This window comes from Tinamus guttatus, unplaced genomic scaffold (assembly GCF_059628265.1).
Source record: "Tinamus guttatus ecotype Peru unplaced genomic scaffold, ASM5962826v1 Tinamus_guttatus_pri_ptg000423l, whole genome shotgun sequence".
NCBI lineage: Eukaryota > Metazoa > Chordata > Aves > Tinamiformes > Tinamidae > Tinamus > Tinamus guttatus.
Genome location: NW_028288957.1, coordinates 2,596,772 through 2,614,450, shown reverse-complemented (window position 1 = coordinate 2,614,450; position 17,679 = coordinate 2,596,772). Strand labels below are relative to the sequence as shown.

The 17,679-nt window shown below is 52.9% G+C and overlaps 1 protein-coding gene across 2 annotated transcripts; it reads right to left on the bottom strand.

Moving 5' to 3' along the window:
- Window positions 1-2,023: 2,023 nt before the first annotated feature.
- On the bottom strand, window positions 2,024-15,094 carry TMEM150C (transmembrane protein 150C). 2 transcript variants are annotated; one of them, XM_088531659.1, is made up of 8 exons: window positions 15,025-15,094; window positions 8,523-8,604; window positions 7,938-7,991; window positions 7,772-7,804; window positions 7,602-7,669; window positions 6,052-6,179; window positions 3,735-3,912; window positions 2,024-2,303 (listed from the first exon to the last, which is right to left on the bottom strand). In XM_088531659.1, the coding sequence occupies exons 2-8, from the start codon at window positions 8,600-8,602 to the stop codon at window positions 2,095-2,097; spliced, it is 750 nt and encodes a 249-aa protein (XP_088387785.1). In that variant the 5' UTR covers window positions 8,603-8,604; window positions 15,025-15,094; the 3' UTR covers window positions 2,024-2,094. The 2 variants fall into 2 exon arrangements, with proteins under 2 accessions (XP_088387785.1, XP_088387786.1); XM_088531660.1 differs by lacking the exon at window positions 15,025-15,094 and adding an exon at window positions 13,239-13,258.
- Between the last annotated feature and the right edge of the window lie 2,585 nt (window positions 15,095-17,679).

Genomic DNA, 17,679 nt, shown 5'->3' with positions numbered 1-17,679 from the left:
GGAGAAAAATAAAGCACACTTTCTCCATAAAAGCACTTTATTTAGTGGTCATGTTTCTGTGTGTAGCAGTAGTCATTTTACTGTACTGAAATGTGCTGTTAGAAATACAGTAAGAATTGTACTGAGTTATCACCAAAAACCTGAATTTCAGTTTGGATTGCATATAGGAAAAGGGAAAAAAAAATCACAAACATCATTTTTTTTCTTTGATAAAATTCTAAAATATAAAATGATAAAACTGAACATAGCACTTGATTAAAAAGAAAGTCACAGTGGCCTATTTACAGTAAAACACCTTTAAAACAAAACACTGTTCTCTGCTGCGTATGCACTGAGTGTGTGTAAGAGCATCCCCGTCCGTGTCCTCGTGTCCCCCCTTCCGCGGCCCTGCCGTCACCCCGTGCAGATCGGCACAGGCTTCCCGCTAACGCTGCAGCTGAAGGGAGGAGGGGGAACCTGTAGCAATCCAGTCGACACCCTTGGTTCGGTAGAGCTGCCCGGCAGCAAGTTTCAGCCCAAGACGTACAACGTAAAGGGCAGTCTGAAAGCTTCCTGTCGGTGCTGTTTTTGACAGCTTTCCTCATCCTCTCCTGCTCTCCCCTGCTGAGCCCTGAAGTCCCCTGTGCCCTTTCTTTTGTCAGAAATGCCACTGTGGGGTGGGACCCCTCAAATGTCTTCTGCCACCACTTTCATTTCTGCTGATTTTCCTGCAGCGATGACAAGATGCCCCCTGTCAGCTCAGCCAACAGATGCAAAGTTCAGCTCGGCCTCACTTGCAGGGGAAAGACAGGAGTGATGCTAATGTGAACCAGCTCCCTGCTCTGCCAACCAACACAGCAGCCTTCCCAAACCTGGGGGAGGCTACAGCCGTGGGGTTTGTGCTGCTGCTTTTTCTTTGGTAAAGCAGCCTACCTGTCTGCTGGAAAAGTTCCTCGCTTGTGGAACTCAACCAGCCTTGCAATTCAAGCACCAATTCAAGCAATAAAACTGTTTGGTTTTGGTTGTTCAGCTCAGAGGAAAGGAGTGACTAATTCCCTTGCCCTTAGAGAGAAGCTCTTCTCTTTTCCCTAGTTCCTTCCTGAGACTTCCCAAGCCCTGGGGAAGTGCTGCTCCTGTGCTGTGTCCTCCTGGGACTGTGCTCCTTGGAATTCCAACCTTCAGATCTGGAGCTTGTGGCAGAGCCTGCTCAGGAAAACTGGCCGCCCTGGGAGGGCTGGAGCCAAAGCAGAGCCCAGGCCTGGCATCAACGTCTCCGGAATGTGACTTCTAAGTGTGTAAGAGGCAAAAACAAATCCACTCCGTAAAACCCACCCGCAACATGTTTCCATTGCAGGCAAGTCCTTAAAAACAACAATTTCCCTATTGAAAAAAAAAAGGGGGGGGGGGGTTTGAAACATTAGCTATGCTATGTGGTGGAAGCCCTAAACTCTTACAGAGAGCAGCCTTCCCTGGATCAGCTTTCGGGCGCGTGTCTGGATTCAGCATGTGCCTTTGCTCGGTGCCAGCTGCGGAGCCTGGAAGGCGACGGCGAGCGCGGTGCCCCGCAGCAGCAGGGAACGTCGGCCTCGCCGCGGGGTGCACGACCCGCCTGCCTACGGGGCAGCGTCGGTCAAGTGGCTACTCTCTTGCCCCTACCAAGTTCCACATAACCAAAGCAACACAAACAGCACTACGTACATAAAAGATGAGGTCTAATGACTTGGAAACTGGTGGCTTCTGCAGGACTTGCCGTGCCCAGACAGGTCCTTTCCCTTCATTGCTGCTGCTGCAGAACAGCCCTGGGTGCCGGCCTCAGGGAGGCACCACGAGGACCGGCTCTTGCACGTCTTGAACCGCGGGACTGCGGCAGCTGCTGAGAAAGAGTCACTGGAAGTATAACTTGGTGCTCCCTCACACTGCAGTTCAAAACGTCCCGTTCCTCTTCCATCCGACGGGTATTTCTGTTTGGCTCTTAGTGAGACAGCTGCCCTCAGAGCCCTTTGGCAATACGGTTGTGATTGCACATGGAAAACAAACTCATCAAAAAAGTATAAATGTGGTCATGTTTAACCCCTAAGAACACACCAGCCCCCCGCCCCCCTGCTAGAGGATGGGCTACACCTGGTCCGTCTGGTACTCGGAGGCTTCGGAGAGACTTTCGGAAAAGCTCAGGAAGTTTTCCTGGTACTCAGAGCAAACGATCTCAAATCTGTAGTGCCTGAACTCCACAGCAAACGTGCCAAAGTAGCAGAGGAAGCACATCACCAGGCCCCACTGGATCCTCGCGGCGTGCATGTGGATGCCCTGCACCATTAGGATGAAATCTGGAAGAGGAAGTCAGGGAGAATGTCCTGGGAGAGCCTGGGGGAGCCGGGACACTGGCAAACATCTAATGCAAGAAGGAGGCAACAAGAGGTTGGGGACTTGCTTGAACACGTAACTGAGCCGTGGCAGAACCAGCGAGATAGAGCTCCAGGCCCTAGACTAGCACCCCTAGCTTCCAGGAGCCTCCTGGGGACACTGGATCAGATCACTGCACCCCAGGCCACGAGAATACTCTACACTCCACACGATGCCGTCTTCCTTTCTCTACACATCACCTGCAAAATCAGGTCTTCCTTGGAAATGTGCAAACATGAACCTACACAAAATGGCATGTTATACTGAAAAGAACATTGCCAGAGCCAAAACCTGTCTTCCAGGCTCAAATATGTATGTGTTCAGTCTGCATCTGACCCAGCACCAAGGTCTCCCTGCTGCTGCATTGTGTCATGTTCAAATGCCCCGTAAGAGCAGTACTCAGCTCCTCTAAATCCCAGGGCACCTTCCTGACCAGGCAGACAGCCCGAGCTCCCTGTAGGGCTCCTTGAAATCTTCTTCACCCTCTCTCGTGTCTCTCAGCATTTCCTCTGCAGTCTGAGGGCACAGGATCACACAGCTCCATAGCTTTTTTTTTTTTTAAAAAAAAAAAAAAGAGAAATCAAGCAGCCTCTGCCATCCAGGCTGGGAGCACCCAGCGCGTCAGTGCAGGAGCAGCTACACCCTGGCTCACCGGAGCAGCCCATCCCAACAGCGGGTGCCTGACGCAGCTTGTCACAGCTCCTGGCGCATGGTCCTCTGCCAGAGACAGCCTGAGGCAACCCCGGTCTTGGAGAAAGGGAGGGAAGGGGAGCACCACAGGGACCCGGCGAACTCCTACCTTACACCATAGCCAAGCTCCAAACTTTTCCAAGGAGGTTTAAGAGGGGAGTGACAGTACACCTCCACACCAGTCTGCTCTTCTGGACACTTGCTGTTATGTTCAAAAGCAGCTGAGCAAGCCCGGAATTGTTTTAAGAACAGGCTATTCCCCACAAAAGAAGGATTAGCTTATTCCTGCCAGATTATTCCCATCCTCTCATTTGCCCCAGCACTAATGCTGAAGTGATCCACCAAAGTGAGCCTCCAGTTCACATGAGAAGTGGGGCAAGCAGAAGGACTAGACTGGGACCAACAAAGACAAAGAGGAGAAAAAAATCACACGTCCACCCAGACTGCAGACTCTACTACCAAAATGCCACCGTTTCAGTCTAAGCTGTTGTGACCTAGCTCTCCTTTTAGAGAACAGACCTGGCTGTACCACCCTGGAGGTGAGATGAACAGTGCTCAAATGCTTTGAGACCCAAGGATGGATGCGAGATGTGAGTTGCCTGCTTCAGAGGGAGTCTCAGACATTTAGGTCACCGGCCTTCCCAAGGAGCCAGACCAAAGGATACAGAGCACCACGCAGAGGGTGATGCTGGCCGACAGGGCAACTCGCGGGATGCCGACTTTCCGTCCTTCATTCTTCAGGTTGATCTTGAGGGTGAGGGCAGACTGGATCCAGCATGCCAAGGTCCCAAAGCCAAAGGTCAGCGATGTGCCCACGTTGTGGATCTCCTCATCATTGGATAGCTAGGAAGAAACAGCACTGTGATGGTTTGGGCACACCAGAAATCATCTACTAGTGAGCATGGGTTGCTGCTGGGGTGAGATACAGAAGAGGGGGAATAACGAGGGCTGTGAGACAGACATGCTGGATCATTTCCTCTGGCTGAGATGTAAGGGGTCCTGCAACCAGGATGAGTTAGCTGCCCCAGTCAAGAGGATCTTCTGCCCCAAACCAAGCAGAGTAGAACATGCAAGCCCCTGAGGACCCTGCTCTGCAGCAACCTGATGAGACCCACCAACGCTGTGCTCGGGGAGAAAGCCTTCCCTGACTCGATGCAAGAAGTCCCTGCGAGGACAGTCCGCTGGGGTCTTGTTCAGCAGAAACAAGCTCAGCAGCCAGCACTGCCTGGGCAGAGAACAGCCGGAGCCCAAACACCGCCGCGGAGCTGCACGAGCCAAGCCACAGCAACACGCTCCTGCTTTGCTGAGCTTCTCCCAGCTAGAAGCTGACTGCTTGGTCCCTCTCCCACCCCTCCTCAGCCAGCAGGGGTTGAGGCAACAGGAGTCCAGCCTCTCTGGAGGGCAAGTGCTTCTTCAACCCCTGCTTCCCCTGCCACACCAGGCTCAGTCACCGCACGCTCCACAAGGCAGAAGCAAAGCCAGGCTCAAGGAGCAGGAGCCTGCTAAGAGCTCCCGCCAGGATGCAAACCGACTCAGAAAGCCCAGAACAGGCCAGACATAAGCTGAATAATTTCCCTTTTCCTTCTGAGGATCCCCTAGGAAAGAAACAATAAAGCTGTAATTCCTCCCTGCAGCCTTCCATGATTTAACAAATTCTCATCAAACAAGCCACAATTTACAAAATAACAACCTATTGCTTTGCCTTCACTGATCTCTCTCCCTGCTTCCTCCCCACTTTTTTTTTTTTTAATTTAAAAATACTTATTTCAAATGATGGCACAGATGAAAACAGGGCTGAGCTGGCTTTCTCAAGGCAGCCTGCACTGAATGGGACTCATGGCCTTAACATCTCTATAAAACATCCCAATCTGTAATTTTCCAAAAATGTGATTTAATGCCACATTCAACTCAGCAGTCAGGCAGGTTAAAAAAAAAAAAAGAAAAAAAAAAAAAAAAAGAAAAAGCACGGACCCAGGTCTAATTACCACATACTTTCAATGATTTGGCACAAGATCTAAGCAAAAATACCGCTAAACAAAAAGGCAGGGATTATGAGTGCAGAATGCATAAACTAGAATGATTCAGAGTACCCACTTTTAAGGAACAGGGATTTGCTCTGAGGGGAAAGCAAAAGGAGGAGAGGTTGAAACTGCTTCCCAGGGCCTGTGCAGTGCAAGCAGGATCCTTCTCACACCTATACAAGCCTGTTACAAAGAGCCGAGTAGTTCCCAACTGGGGAGCTTTCAGGAAAAAAAGTTTTGACTCTTAAGAAAGCCACATGGAGTTGGAGAAAGTCAAAACCAATCAAATTATCTTCCTCATCTGTACAAAAATAAATAAATAAACCTACATTATCACCCTACATAGCAAGGTTGTGTAGCTGACAGCTTGTTTGTCTGTACTGATAACAGAGCACATCAGAGACTTACAGGGACCTCAGCCAGGGCACCCCTCAGGTCAGGAAAAGAAAGATTTTTCTATCGTGTCCCTCTCGTGGCCAGTCTGAGCACGAGCAGGAGGCAGATTTAATCTACAGAGACATTTTAAATGAAACACACAAGATTTTTATGCTAGATCCGTGTGGGCAGCCCTGCTTCTGCCCATACAGATGTGTACACGGATTTGCAGCTCAGTCCTTTCACCCAGGACCATCTGTGCCAAGTCACAGGGTTCAAGAGATTCGGTGGATACCGATTCTTGGCTCATGAGGCTGCTCCTGCTGGGAAGACTTGAAAAATTATCAGGCTCCTTCGTCTCAGCACGTTGCTGCTGCCACTTCCTATGGCACACGGAGGTGGCAGAGCAGGCAGAGGTCTGCGACACAGCCAGACACGTTATCTCCAGAGCTCACATCACAGGTACTTCAAAGACCTACTTGACCAGATCTAGCTGCGCTTCATGACACAAAGTGGTTCAAGGAGGAAGAGCGAGTTAAGGACTAATAAGCGGGTGGATGGAGGGGAGGAATCTAGCATGCAGTACCTGAAAGTTGCCGAGTAAAGTCATCCCAAAGGAGGCCAGGCACAACGCCACCAGGCCGCTGATGTTCAGCCAGGGGTTCAGCACCTTGGGCTTCAGCTGAATGAAGCGCAGGACAGAAACGACAAGCGCTGGGGAAGAAACAGAGAATCCAAGATGTGACGTTATGTAAAACGCCGCAGCAACCGCCTGGCTGGGGCACTCACACCTATGGGACAGGGCTGCCTACCTGCAGACTAGCCAAGTGCTTCTGCACGGCCCCCTCCCGCTAGTCATGTTAAGACATGAAACAGCTATGTTGGGAGCTATGTTGGGATCTTTTGGAGGGAAGGAGGAGCGTTTTGCTGCTTGGGATCTGCCAGCACTCAGGACACACCATGTGTTCATCAACTTTCCCTCCAGCAATTAGCAGCGAGCTCCCTTGGAGGAGGCACGTCGAAGCCCGGGCACATTAGCAAAGCTATGACCAGCACGTGCAGGTTGCTGCAGGCTTTGCCACAGGGCCCAGGGTCTGCTCTCATCTCCTGGAACCAGGAGTCAGTCTCATGAACACACCAAGATTTTTTCAGCTTTCTCCAAAGTGAAGAAGACAAACAGCCTGGAATATTACGTTAGTTTTCTGCAAAGCCTAGAAGAGCAGCCCTGCAGAGACCACTGCAATCCCAACCAAAGGACCATGATATGGCACACAATGTATATGGCTACATCACAGCATAACCCTAGGAGAATTTTATATGGTTCACTCTTGCATTCCCTTGGGAATACTGCTTGGACAACATAGAAAGCTAAGTAATCAGTTTGCTTTTGGCTGCCATTCAAAACAGTCAGCTGAAAAGCAAGGTAGTAGAGAGGTTTTGCTAGCTGCTGCTGAACCCCTTGTTAGACTTATGCTCAGACTCATTATATGCTGGTGATATTGTTGGAAACATCTGTGTTAGCAAGATAGAACTATATTATCCACAAAAACTGATATAACACCCAAAAAAAAAAAACACCCACGGTTTAGAAAAATAAGGGCATCGTAAGTTAAAAAATATCCACCTTTATCCAAATCGCAAAAGCTGTTTTAATTTATTCTCTCACGATTTGCTCTGGAGAATCAGTATCCTCCAAATCCTGGAAAACAGAAGAAGAACTTTGTTCTCCACAAAAAAAAAGAGATTTTCTATTTTTCATCTTCAGCTAAGTGTTAGAGGCCACAACCCTGCGACTGCGTAAGCTCCCCTGCAGGAATTGTCTCATTTCCATTTCTACAGGTCAGGATCCTTAGAAAACTTAGAAATATCACTCCCCTGAAATTGTGTGATTTTTTTCTATTCTAAAACCCCGATGGGAACTACTCAAGGGAATTAAAAGTTCAGATGCACCCAACTTCATTTTGGGTTTCTACAAACCACAAACCACAAAGACAAAATAACAGAGGCTTAAACAGTAGCAACAGCAGTAGAAATGATTTGCACATCAGCATCAGATCCATGGGATGTTACTTATGTTCCAATGACTTTTTAAATGAATAATGAAAGAGAAAGAAACATTCACCTTGTAGTTCCTACCTAGAAATGCTGCCATGTTCATGACTTGGCTAAAGACACAGCTTGCAGGAGGTGTATCACCTGCAATACTTGGAAAATATAAAGTTTATCATTGTAACTCGGGGATGGCAAAAATATGTAAATAACACCCATTAACCAGAATGGTAATTGGAAGAAAACTATTCCCTTACCTTATATAAGGTGGTCTTTTGGAACCAGGTTTCCTAGGAGACATAAACGCACAGGAACCAAGATTCAACATTTTTTTCCCTCTCACTTAGCTTTTACCATTTTTGAAAAAAAAAACAAAAAACAAAACTGATTTTAGACAGAGGAAAAAACACAAGCAAGTCTTACCTATCTGGCACACTTAGCGAAATAATTTTGTTATCTTCCACTGCTATGAAGTACCTGTCAAATGAGGAAGAAGACCAAAAGAGTGTAAAACCCCATTCCGGGTTCTATCCCAAATATCACCCAGACAGCACAGAGCCTCTCAAAGCCCCTTGGCCCCAGGCCACCCCCAAATGAGCCGACGCTGCTCTCTGCTCGAGCAGCCCGGACGGCTCCCTGCTCATTCCTCATCCCGATGTGGCGTCTACCTTGGCGCTGCATCTGCTTCGCACGGCCAGGTAGGGAAAGGAGGTCACCGAGCTGAGCTGGGTTAAAAATAACCACCCAGGGGAGGGCTTTCCTGTTTCATCGGAATCGTTTCATTCATCTGCTTTGCTGCGCTCCCCGCGAAAAGCGGTTCTCGTAGGGAGGGATGGGGGAAATGCAACTCTCCTGTGCATTTTGCTAAGAAACACACGTGTGAAAGAGCGGCGGCAGCATTAACTCCCAGCAGGCTGTAGATACAGTGCTGGATGCTGAGAAATTTGAGCTTGTGGCCCAGTGCTTTCCCAAAGCCAGGCCTGAGCACGTCTCCGAGAGGCAACTTACACTATCCATAAGCCGGTTGAAGTGAACAGGGTGAACACGAGAGGTAAAAACAACCACACGCTGCATTTCTTCCCATCCATGCCTGCTGGGAACAAAAAGCAAAGTAAAAATAGAGGAAGGAGAGTGCAGGCACCCCGCTTCGCTCTCTGCCTCCCGCTCCAGAAAGCAGCAAGAACACCTATGAGTTCGTCATGCAGCCTTCCCCTTTCAGAAATAAGGTGCAAAGGATTATTTTGTGCAACAAACAAACCCAAGGAATAAGATGTGTCTTTGTTAATGGGCTGTCCCAGCTTCCACGCCCTCCAGCCAAGCCTCCAGCCTCCTGCTCTCAGCCAAGGAGCTGCAGCCTCCACCAGCAACCCTGGCAAGCCAGAGTGGGTGGAAAGCACACCAAGCACACAGCCTGAGCACACAGGGACGGGCAGTGCCCATCGGGAGGATGGGAGGGACACCAAACTGCTGTGCATTTAACCCTTACTCCTCTCTGAACCCCTGCAGAGGAGGCTGGGGGGTGCTCCTCAAACCAAAGGGCACTTAAAATCATTCAACATTGAAGGAACGGGCAGCACAGGGCCCAGCAAACGCCAACGCCGGCACCTTTGGCAGCTGGCAGGGAACCCAAGGCGCAGCCGCCCTGCAGCACTGGAGACAAAATAAAAAGCCGAGAGCAGTAGGAAGGGTGTCCGAAATCTCCATGGGCAGCACAGAAACTATTTCTTCGCCAGTCCAGGGCAAGTGGCAAAGCCAAGCTTCCCCCGAACAGCATCGCGCCCAGGACCAGGGGTGCCAAATCAGAGCAGCCAACACCAGCCGGCAACAAGAGCCCTCTCCACAAAGCCATTTTTTTCCCAAATAAACGTACTGTGTCCGGGAGGCAGTTGGTATGTGCACACATGCCCATTTGTCTTCCATTCTTCAGCCTGTGCCGAATGAAAGGCCTCAGAGTGCAATGGCTCTGCAGAGGCTAACGCGGACGGGCTGTCACCTCACCCACAGGCAGCCCCCATTCCCAAAGGCCCACGCCGTGGTTTTCCAGGCCAACGGGACACAGAGTCTCCCACCGATGCTGCGCAAGCGCCTCCGAGACGTGCTCCTGCAGCCCACCAGCACAGGCTGAAATGGCTTCGTGCTCATAGACCTCCCGCCACAGGATACCTCTTGAGGAGAGAGTTGCTCTCGGTGCAGACTTCCTCTGTCATTCCCATACCCATTTGTATTTCTAAATCTGCTCGGATGACCTGCCCTTCACTTTGCTTTGCTACCACGGCCCCGCTACCCGCCCTCAACCAATCAAGCTCCTGTGCCTCCGATGTACACGCTTTAATTACAGCGGGCAGCTCACCAAACACACACTGCGGCTCGCGCAGGGCGCGTCTAATAACAGCATCTTAATTCCACCTGCCAGGCAAAGTTACAGGCTCTTCCGGAGGCTGATTTCACCAGAGGATAGGAACATAAGGAGGAGCAGAATCAGCACATTAGCGGAGCTGCACATCTCTTTTAAGACCAGAACATGCTGAATTCAGGGGCCCATACACGAGCTGTGTGATAAACCCGAGCGACGCTGCCGCGTTGCACAGCACTGGGGCCACCGAGGCATTTCAGGGACTGCAGAAGGAGAGTCAACAGCACTGGGAGAAGAAGGAAACTGTTCAAAACATAAAGCAAGCTATAAAGAATTGATGCCCATCGGTAGTAATCAAAGAGGGAGAAACATAGTTTATCTTTCTGGGGGGAGGAGGAAGAACAGGGGGGACCTGCTACAGCTCTGTTTTGCTTGTAAAAGATTAAAATAGCCACAGTCACTCAATACCTAGTTATTATAACGGAAGGGACGCAAACGAGCACGTTACATCATTCGCCACCACCCACAAGCCACAAATGCCAGAGAGTTTCCAGGTTTATCGCGAGGTTTCTGGGTGCACTCAGTTATACCTGTCACCCAAGCTGTGCACCCAGGAGTCCTTCCCGGTCACCTGGGAACTGCTCTTGCGCTGCTGCGTTAAAGCCAGAGGGGTCAACTGCAAACTCTTCTGGGCTGGCTCTGCCTTCCGTGCATTTGCTCTTGCACCAGCCGGTGTGTCCTGCTTCCAGACCAGAGTGTTAGATGCTATAAAGCACAAATGGGGATAATTAACCGCCTTGAAAACGCAGGCGAGTGCTGCAGGCCTCTGTAGTGCTGTGCTCGGAGCTACGCACCTCCGTTGGCCCACATGGACTTCCCTGGGTCTCTAACAGAGTTGGACACATCTAACTCCCAAATCCAGCACCCTCAGGGCACATTTTCCCCCGAAATGGTTAGCCAACGCTTTGGTGCCAAAGACTTGTGAGAACAGCAACTCCTGCACTGCTATGGCCCTTCTGCCAAAGTCCCAGCCAAACACCCAAGGGGTGAATTACTGGAGAGGTATCAGATGCCTGCATGGAAGGGCTGCCATTTTACCTGGAAAACAGCTCAAGCATCAGGAGAGGCAAAGCAGGCACAGCGGGGAGGCGAAACCTGGTAAGGAAAGAGGCAGGCACGTGCTGCAGAATTGCAGGCAGCTCTGAAGGTCGGGAAAGACAGAGCAAGCCGGGCACACACCAGAAAGGCTTCACACAGCAGTCATTACTGGTTACACTTCTGCTTTCTCCAAGAGTTTAGGTAGTTTAGGTCCAGGCACGTGTCCTGGAAGGCCAGCATGGTTACAGGTTTCCTTTCCTTTGCTACCCCGTCAGCACACCGAGCTTTCTCAGAAGAGCAATTTTCCTTCATGAACCCGTTCAGCCTTTGAATCCGCAGTGCCTTGTGCCTTCTCCTCCTTTTCGGTGGCCAACCAAGGTCATCCTCACCTTGCATTACTCGCCAAAGCCCCAGGGAAGCAGTCCTGAGGGCCGGCACACGCGTGCAGCTCCCGCCACTTAGCTCCTTTCATTACACTAAGGACGCCCTTTCCGGCACGGTGTTCCCATTCCTGTGGCACCTGCAGAGCTGCAACCTTCATGTTTACTTGCTCCGCACGCGTTTCCCCAGCAGACACATCCTGAACCGGGAGTTTACACAAGACGGAGCGCAAACACCATTAGTGCTAATGACAAACGAGCAAGAGCAGTAGGTAAAACAAGAGCAACTGACAGAGCAGCAGGGGTTTGGCTCCACTGGCATCTCTGGAAATCATTTATCCCACAGCGCAGTTAGTAGGTAACCATCCACGGGCACTTCCGTGGCGTCTTGCCACTACCTCAATGGCCTTACCTATAGGATTAGGTATGTCTGTTTACCAGTCTGCCAGGCTGCCCCTCACATGCAAAGAGCTTAAAACTTGTGTTTTCTTGAGAAATATTTCCAGGGAGAGAGTCTTTTGTTACATATGAGATCACATTAAATCCCCTTGAGGGCATAGAGCTGGGCTGGGACCTTCCACCCTAGCCTCACACCCAGGGGAGATTCTCCAGGCTCAGAGCTGTGGCCGTCCCTAGTGAGATGGGTGAAAGAAAACCTTCCTCCTCCCTCAGGAAAACAAAACTACTACTTTTCAAATAACAATATTCCAGAGTCCCGGCACTACCAAAGTGCTATGGTAATAAATGTACCCACTCGACTCATTCCTCTTTTGTACTGTCTCAGCTGTTATGGCTGACACAAGAATGATGGATTTTGAATTCACATCCCTTTGACGCTTGCTAAAATGAACCATTCGGAGAGGGGAAAAGATCGACAGATTTCTGGGCATTCAGAGAAGGCCCCTCACAAGTTAGAGGACTATTAAAGAACTACCAAAGATACTGAGCAGCCACCAGTAAGCCCCAGCAGTGCCTTCCAGGGAGCAGGGAAGAAGACAGGGAAAAAGGCCCCTCCCCAGGTATCTGGATGAGTCCCAGCTCAGGAAATTGCGAGCAGGACTTCAGGGCTTCCTCCACGATTGTAGCAGATCCGCACAAGTACCCCCAGCTTTGCCTCTCTTCCTGTCACTCCCCCTGGGAGAGGCAGCTTGACCCTTGCCCGAGCGGCAGCCAGAAAGTCCCCGGGCCTCTCCTTCCACCGTGCTTGCCAAACTCGGGTCCTGCAGGAGCTCTTAGAGCTGCCCAGAGGTCACCCAGGCCATGTGTGGCATGGAGGAGCACGCACCGAGGCCGGGGCCTCAGCCACGGGGCAGCCTCCTCACCTGCCAGCCATCACCGCTAGCCGCTTACTCCTCCGAACGTATTCCTCAGGGTCCTCTCTCCTGCTTCCCTCGCTCACGTCGGTCCTGCAGTCGGAGCTCGTTGTTTCAGCTTGGATTGCAGGATCCGCACCTTAAAGCCTCTCTGTTGAGCCAAACCTCAAGTCTTGCCAACACGAGCTGGCCGGAAAGTGCTGGGGGAGGAGAGGAAACTGTGGACACCACATTTCTTCCAAGCCGAAACAAGCGAAAACATTTGTGTTCACGCAAGCGCTCGTTTCTGCCTCGCATCTGGAAAGTGAACGCTGCAGCACAAGGAATCTTAGAAAGGGAAGCGAAACCAGTGAACTGACTTCCATTGGTCAAGCGCCGAAAATGCTGGCGGCAGGATACAAATAGCAATACAAGAACTGGCTTTTCTAAAGAATTTAACTTTTAACAGCCCCTAAGTGACAACAGAAGCCAGATCTTTGTTAACCAAATCCAAGTTGCAATTATTTACCCCCATGCCCAAAGGCAGCAAGAATCCAGTGGTCTTTTAGCAAGACACAGAAGGAGGTCTATCGGCATGTACCTTTACACACGTGCCTGCTCCATGCTGGGCTGCTGTTGATAATCAACCGTACACATGTATGTTGCCGTGACATAAGGATGAATGTAAATCAGACAGTCCTTAAGGTCACCTTCCCTAGAAGCTTTGTTTCCGAACCAAAGACAAGCAGAAAGGAGGATGAGCTCAGGCTTCCTCCCACCTTTGTAGCCCAAGGGCTCTGAATCAAAGGGCTGCTAAAGGCACGGGCTGCAAGGCAAAGCCAACGCAGGGCTCTCACGTGACTGGGGACAACAGTGCCACACTGGCCCCTGAGGGACCACCACCGAGCTGAAGGGCTTCCCTGAAACCTGCTCCCTTCCCTGGGAGCCGGGCGCCGGGAGCAGAGCTAGGGAAGGGAAAGACCTACTCGAGGGAGCAGAGCTAGGGAAGGGAAAGACCTACTCGAGGCCACAGTCTCATGGCACCCAAACCCCTCCACGGAGCGCGAGGCGGCTGCTCGGGGCAGCAGACTGACAGATGGCTCTGCCTGGCTCCATCGCCATCAAATCCCTCAAGCCCCTCTCAGACAGAAGCCAGCGGAAAGGCTGCCGTGGAGGGACCGGCAACCAGACGCGTGCGGAGATCATTACCTAGGAGGTCTGGGGCACTCCGCTGGGCCCCAGTCAGCTCCGGGTCCCCATGGCTCTGCGGCCGGGGCCATCTCGCGTGCCTGAAAGCAGCGAGCTCCGGGGAAGGCAGCGTCAGGCTTCCAGCTCCTCCCAAGGCAGCCAAGCGCTGCAGCACGTCTGGCGCCGCATGCCAGGCGGGTTCCCGCTCCCAGGGAGAGCACCACACATCGGAGACACACCTACGCGGGCCACCTCGGAGGGCACGGCGCAAGCCACGGCGGGGAGCAAAGCCCACGCGGCCCAGCCAGCGTCCTGCGTGTGGCAACGGGGACCTCACTGACTCATCCCCAGCTTAGACAAAACGCAGGGAGACTTTGTGCTGCAGGCTCTGCCGCTGGCACGTGCAGCCCCGCTTGCCGGCTGACCCGGCCTTTCTCCTCGCGCCTCCCCATCCCGCTCGGCCTCGCGGTTGGCACGGCGCACAGATGGCAGATGCAGGCGCCGCTGCCCGTGCAGGGCAGATGTCCCTGTGCTGCCCCAGTGGCCTCCTGCACTGTCACCTATGGTGACAAGGCAGGACCATGCCACGCTCTAGGGAGGCCAAGCTGCCTGCAGAGCCTTCCGGGAAGGCGGCTCGGCGCCCGTGTGCAGCTGGAATAAGCGGCCCTTGGGGCGTGCAGGGAAACCGGCTTCGGGGCAAGGTCCAACTTCACCTGCCCTTGCACACCAGGTTACGCATCGGGGGCAAAGGGGTGAGAGGGTCGGCTGGCACCTTGGTGGAGGGGACAGTGCTAAGCCCTGCTAGTGGGGGGGCTGCCACCGCCACCTCTCCCCTCGCCACCGCGCCAGCCCCCTCCCTGCCACCCTCCTGCCCGGCAGGAAGGGGGACGCGACAGGCGCGGGGACATCGACAGCACCGGGGAGGGGGCACACGCCGTGCCCCGGGGCGCATGTGGCGGCGGCGCGGCAGGGCCGAGGGGTGGCGCGGCGGGAGGGGACAGCAGGGCCGTGCGACAGCGCGGGGACAACGCGAGCGGGGGACAGCGCGGGGACAACGCGAGCGGGGGACAGCGCGAGCCGAGCGGGGCGGCGGGAGGGCGCGAGGAGACGCCACAGGGCGGAGGGCGGGGGGTCGCCCCCAACGGTCGCCCGCGGCCGTTGCGGGGGCGCCGCGCGGGGCGGGGCCGCGCGGCTCCTACCTGCGGGCGGCGGCGGCTCCTGCGGCCCGTGCGGGAGCGGCGCGCGGGGCTCTGCGCCCGAGGGGCGGCCCCGGCCCTCGCACCGCCCCGGCCGGGCGGGCTCTGCCGCCGCCACCGCCCGCTAGCGGCGGGGGGTCCCGCGGCCGCCCCGCGCGGCAACCGCCGCAACCGCCCTGCGCCCCGCCATGAGCGCCCGAGCAGCGGGCGGCGCGGCCCGGCCGCTCAGCGGTGCCGCCCCCGCCGCCAGCCAAAGCTGGAAAGAAGGAGGCGGTGCAGCATATGGGAGCAGTGAAAGCAGTCTCGTTTTCTCAACATTTGTTCACACGAGCTCTCTCTCTTTTTTTTTTTTTTTTGTTTTTCTTTTAGCAGATGGCGTCCCTTTAAACGTTGGCAAATGCCAAAGGCGCAGGCGAGTTGCCAGTGACCGCGTAGAAATTAAAAAGGGGCATTTGCAATGGCTGGCTTCCATCTCGAGGCTTGGCCCGCGCCCACGGGACCCAACATTTTCTCTTGCTCTTGCGCTGTGGTCAAGCTTTCCAGCCGGGTTGTCCTGGGAGCCTCGGCCCACACTGGTTCCCCCGGTGGTTGTGACCGTGGGGCTCAGGCTGGAGTGGGGGGACACATTTTCTTCCACCACTGATGCTGTAAAGCATGGGTGTGCTCCCTCTCCACATTTCACCGTGATACTGCTCCTAACAGAGACCCGATTTCGCACTGGCTCCGTTATCTGTGGCTGTTCAGGCCAAGGAGGCGGGCAGCAACAGTCCCAAGCCCTGTGTCTGCAAGGCTGGGGATGAAATAACACGCGACGCAGAGTAGCAGGAGCCAACCTTGGGGATATTTTCATGTGAAAAATAAGACAGCCACAGCACCAAAAGCCCCTGGCAGACCTCACTCGGGCTCAGAGAGAAACCAAGCGAGTTCCCCATTTGCTTGCTGCCCTCCCTGGGTACATTTTACCACCGCTGCCTGGCTACTCTTGTTTGGGAGAGAATGGGGGAAAATAGAGGGAAGGATAATGAAAGGGGAACTGCTAGCATTCCGCTTGCATTCCCAGGAAATACATACATCCTAAAGAGAGTATGTGTACTAACCAGGCACTAGCCTCTCTTCTTTGTTTGGCGCAAGCCCTTTGCAAACTCATACGCGGGCACGTTCTTCCCTTTGCATTCGCAAGGCAGATTTTCCTTGCTGCGTAAACCACTGTGGGAGTGCCTGCGTAGCGCCTGCTTAGCATGCTGCAAGGAAAACCTGAGATGAGCCTTTAAATCACAGAGGCAGGAGGGGAAGCATAAAAGCAGCTCCCGAGCTGCGGTAAAAGTAACGCATCTCTGCTGAGCTCGCCCAAGCACGAGCCGGCAGGGCCCTGCTCATTACGGATAACAAGGCTCGCTTGCTGCTGGAAGCTGAACTAGACGCCAGGGAGAGCTGCTATTTACAGCCCAGCTGCGCCTTTGGGGGCCACAGCCCAGCAACCTTCCTTTAATCAACCTTGCATGGTCTCTCTTGGGTTTGTGAGGATATACAAGGCTTTTCAGATTAGTTTATGCCAGGGAGCCTCCCGCGCCATTGGCGTGATGCAGAACCTCAAGTTAAACTGCACTTCCCATCTGTCAGGCTTATTGGCAAAAAAGCGTGTTCTGGCTGCTGATTACGGGGTCTGAAAAATGATCAGCCCTACAGAGGCCTGAGCCAAGGGAGGGCATTTACGCTGTATTTACAAGCTGCAGCGGGAGATAAGGGACGCAGATATTTTTGCCTTAAAGGGGAGAGCATGAGACTACTGAAGCGAGCCAGCAGAAATGTGGCATAAAGGCCCAGGAAACCCCAACAGCTGCCCGAATGCCCTTACATGACCATGCAACGACTTGCGCCTCTACAGAGGTATTCTGAAGTTGCTCAGAGCCCCAGCCCAGGGCTGAGCACGTACAGCCTTTCCCTTCCAAAGACATCCAGCGTGTGCCAGAGCCGGGCCGGGGACTGAGCGCTCTGAAGCTCGAGAGCTAACGGAGGCCAGGCAGAGATGAGGTTTGATCAAGCCCAGGAACTCCTGTGTCATGAACAACCACAGTCTTGGCCTTGCTCCATTTTTACATGCTTCACTCTGCTCTCTGACTGTTGTGTTTATACACAGGCCTGACGGGATTTCATCAATATTTGCTTAGCCAAGTACATGCTCTAAGTTATAACTGAAATTTTCCTTTAATGAGCTTGCCAAGTCCCACTGCTGCCTTAGCGTTTCCGTAAGCTGCCACATGTCAGAAAGCAGGTGACCTGCTTTTGGCTTTCTGCGCTGGGAAGGGAACAAACCTGATTCCTGAGCCAAGAGTGCCTTTCCCAAGAACCTCGCAGACTGCACGGAGAAGGCTGAAATGAGCCAGCTGCTGTTATAGGCCCAAGGAAGAGCTTGGAAACCCTTAGTAAGCACAGCAAGACGCCACGAGAGGGGAAAATGTGCAAAAAAGAATTGACAGCCCTTGATCTCAGGCATACTTGATATTATACCAGGTGCTGAAAATAATGTTACGGGCAGAGAGGACAAGAGAATGACAAATCACGATGCCTTAAAAAAGCCCTAAGAAATCACCACGTTCTTGGCTTAGCCCAGCCCATGACCAGCACACCAGTCAGTAGCCCTTACGTGCTTCTCCGTTG

Coding starts and splice junctions, on each gene's coding strand:
- TMEM150C (XM_088531659.1), bottom strand. CDS start 8,602: ATGGATGGGAAGAAATGCAGCGTGTGGTTGTTTTTACCTCTCGTGTTC. Junction 7,805..7,937: donor TCGCTAAGTGTGCCAGATAG/GTAAGACTTGCT, acceptor TATGTCTCCTAG/GAAACCTGGTTCCAAAAGAC. Junction 2,304..3,734: donor CACCCTCTGCGTGGTGCTCT/GTATCCTTTGGT, acceptor TTCCTCTTCCAG/ATTTCATCCTAATGGTGCAG.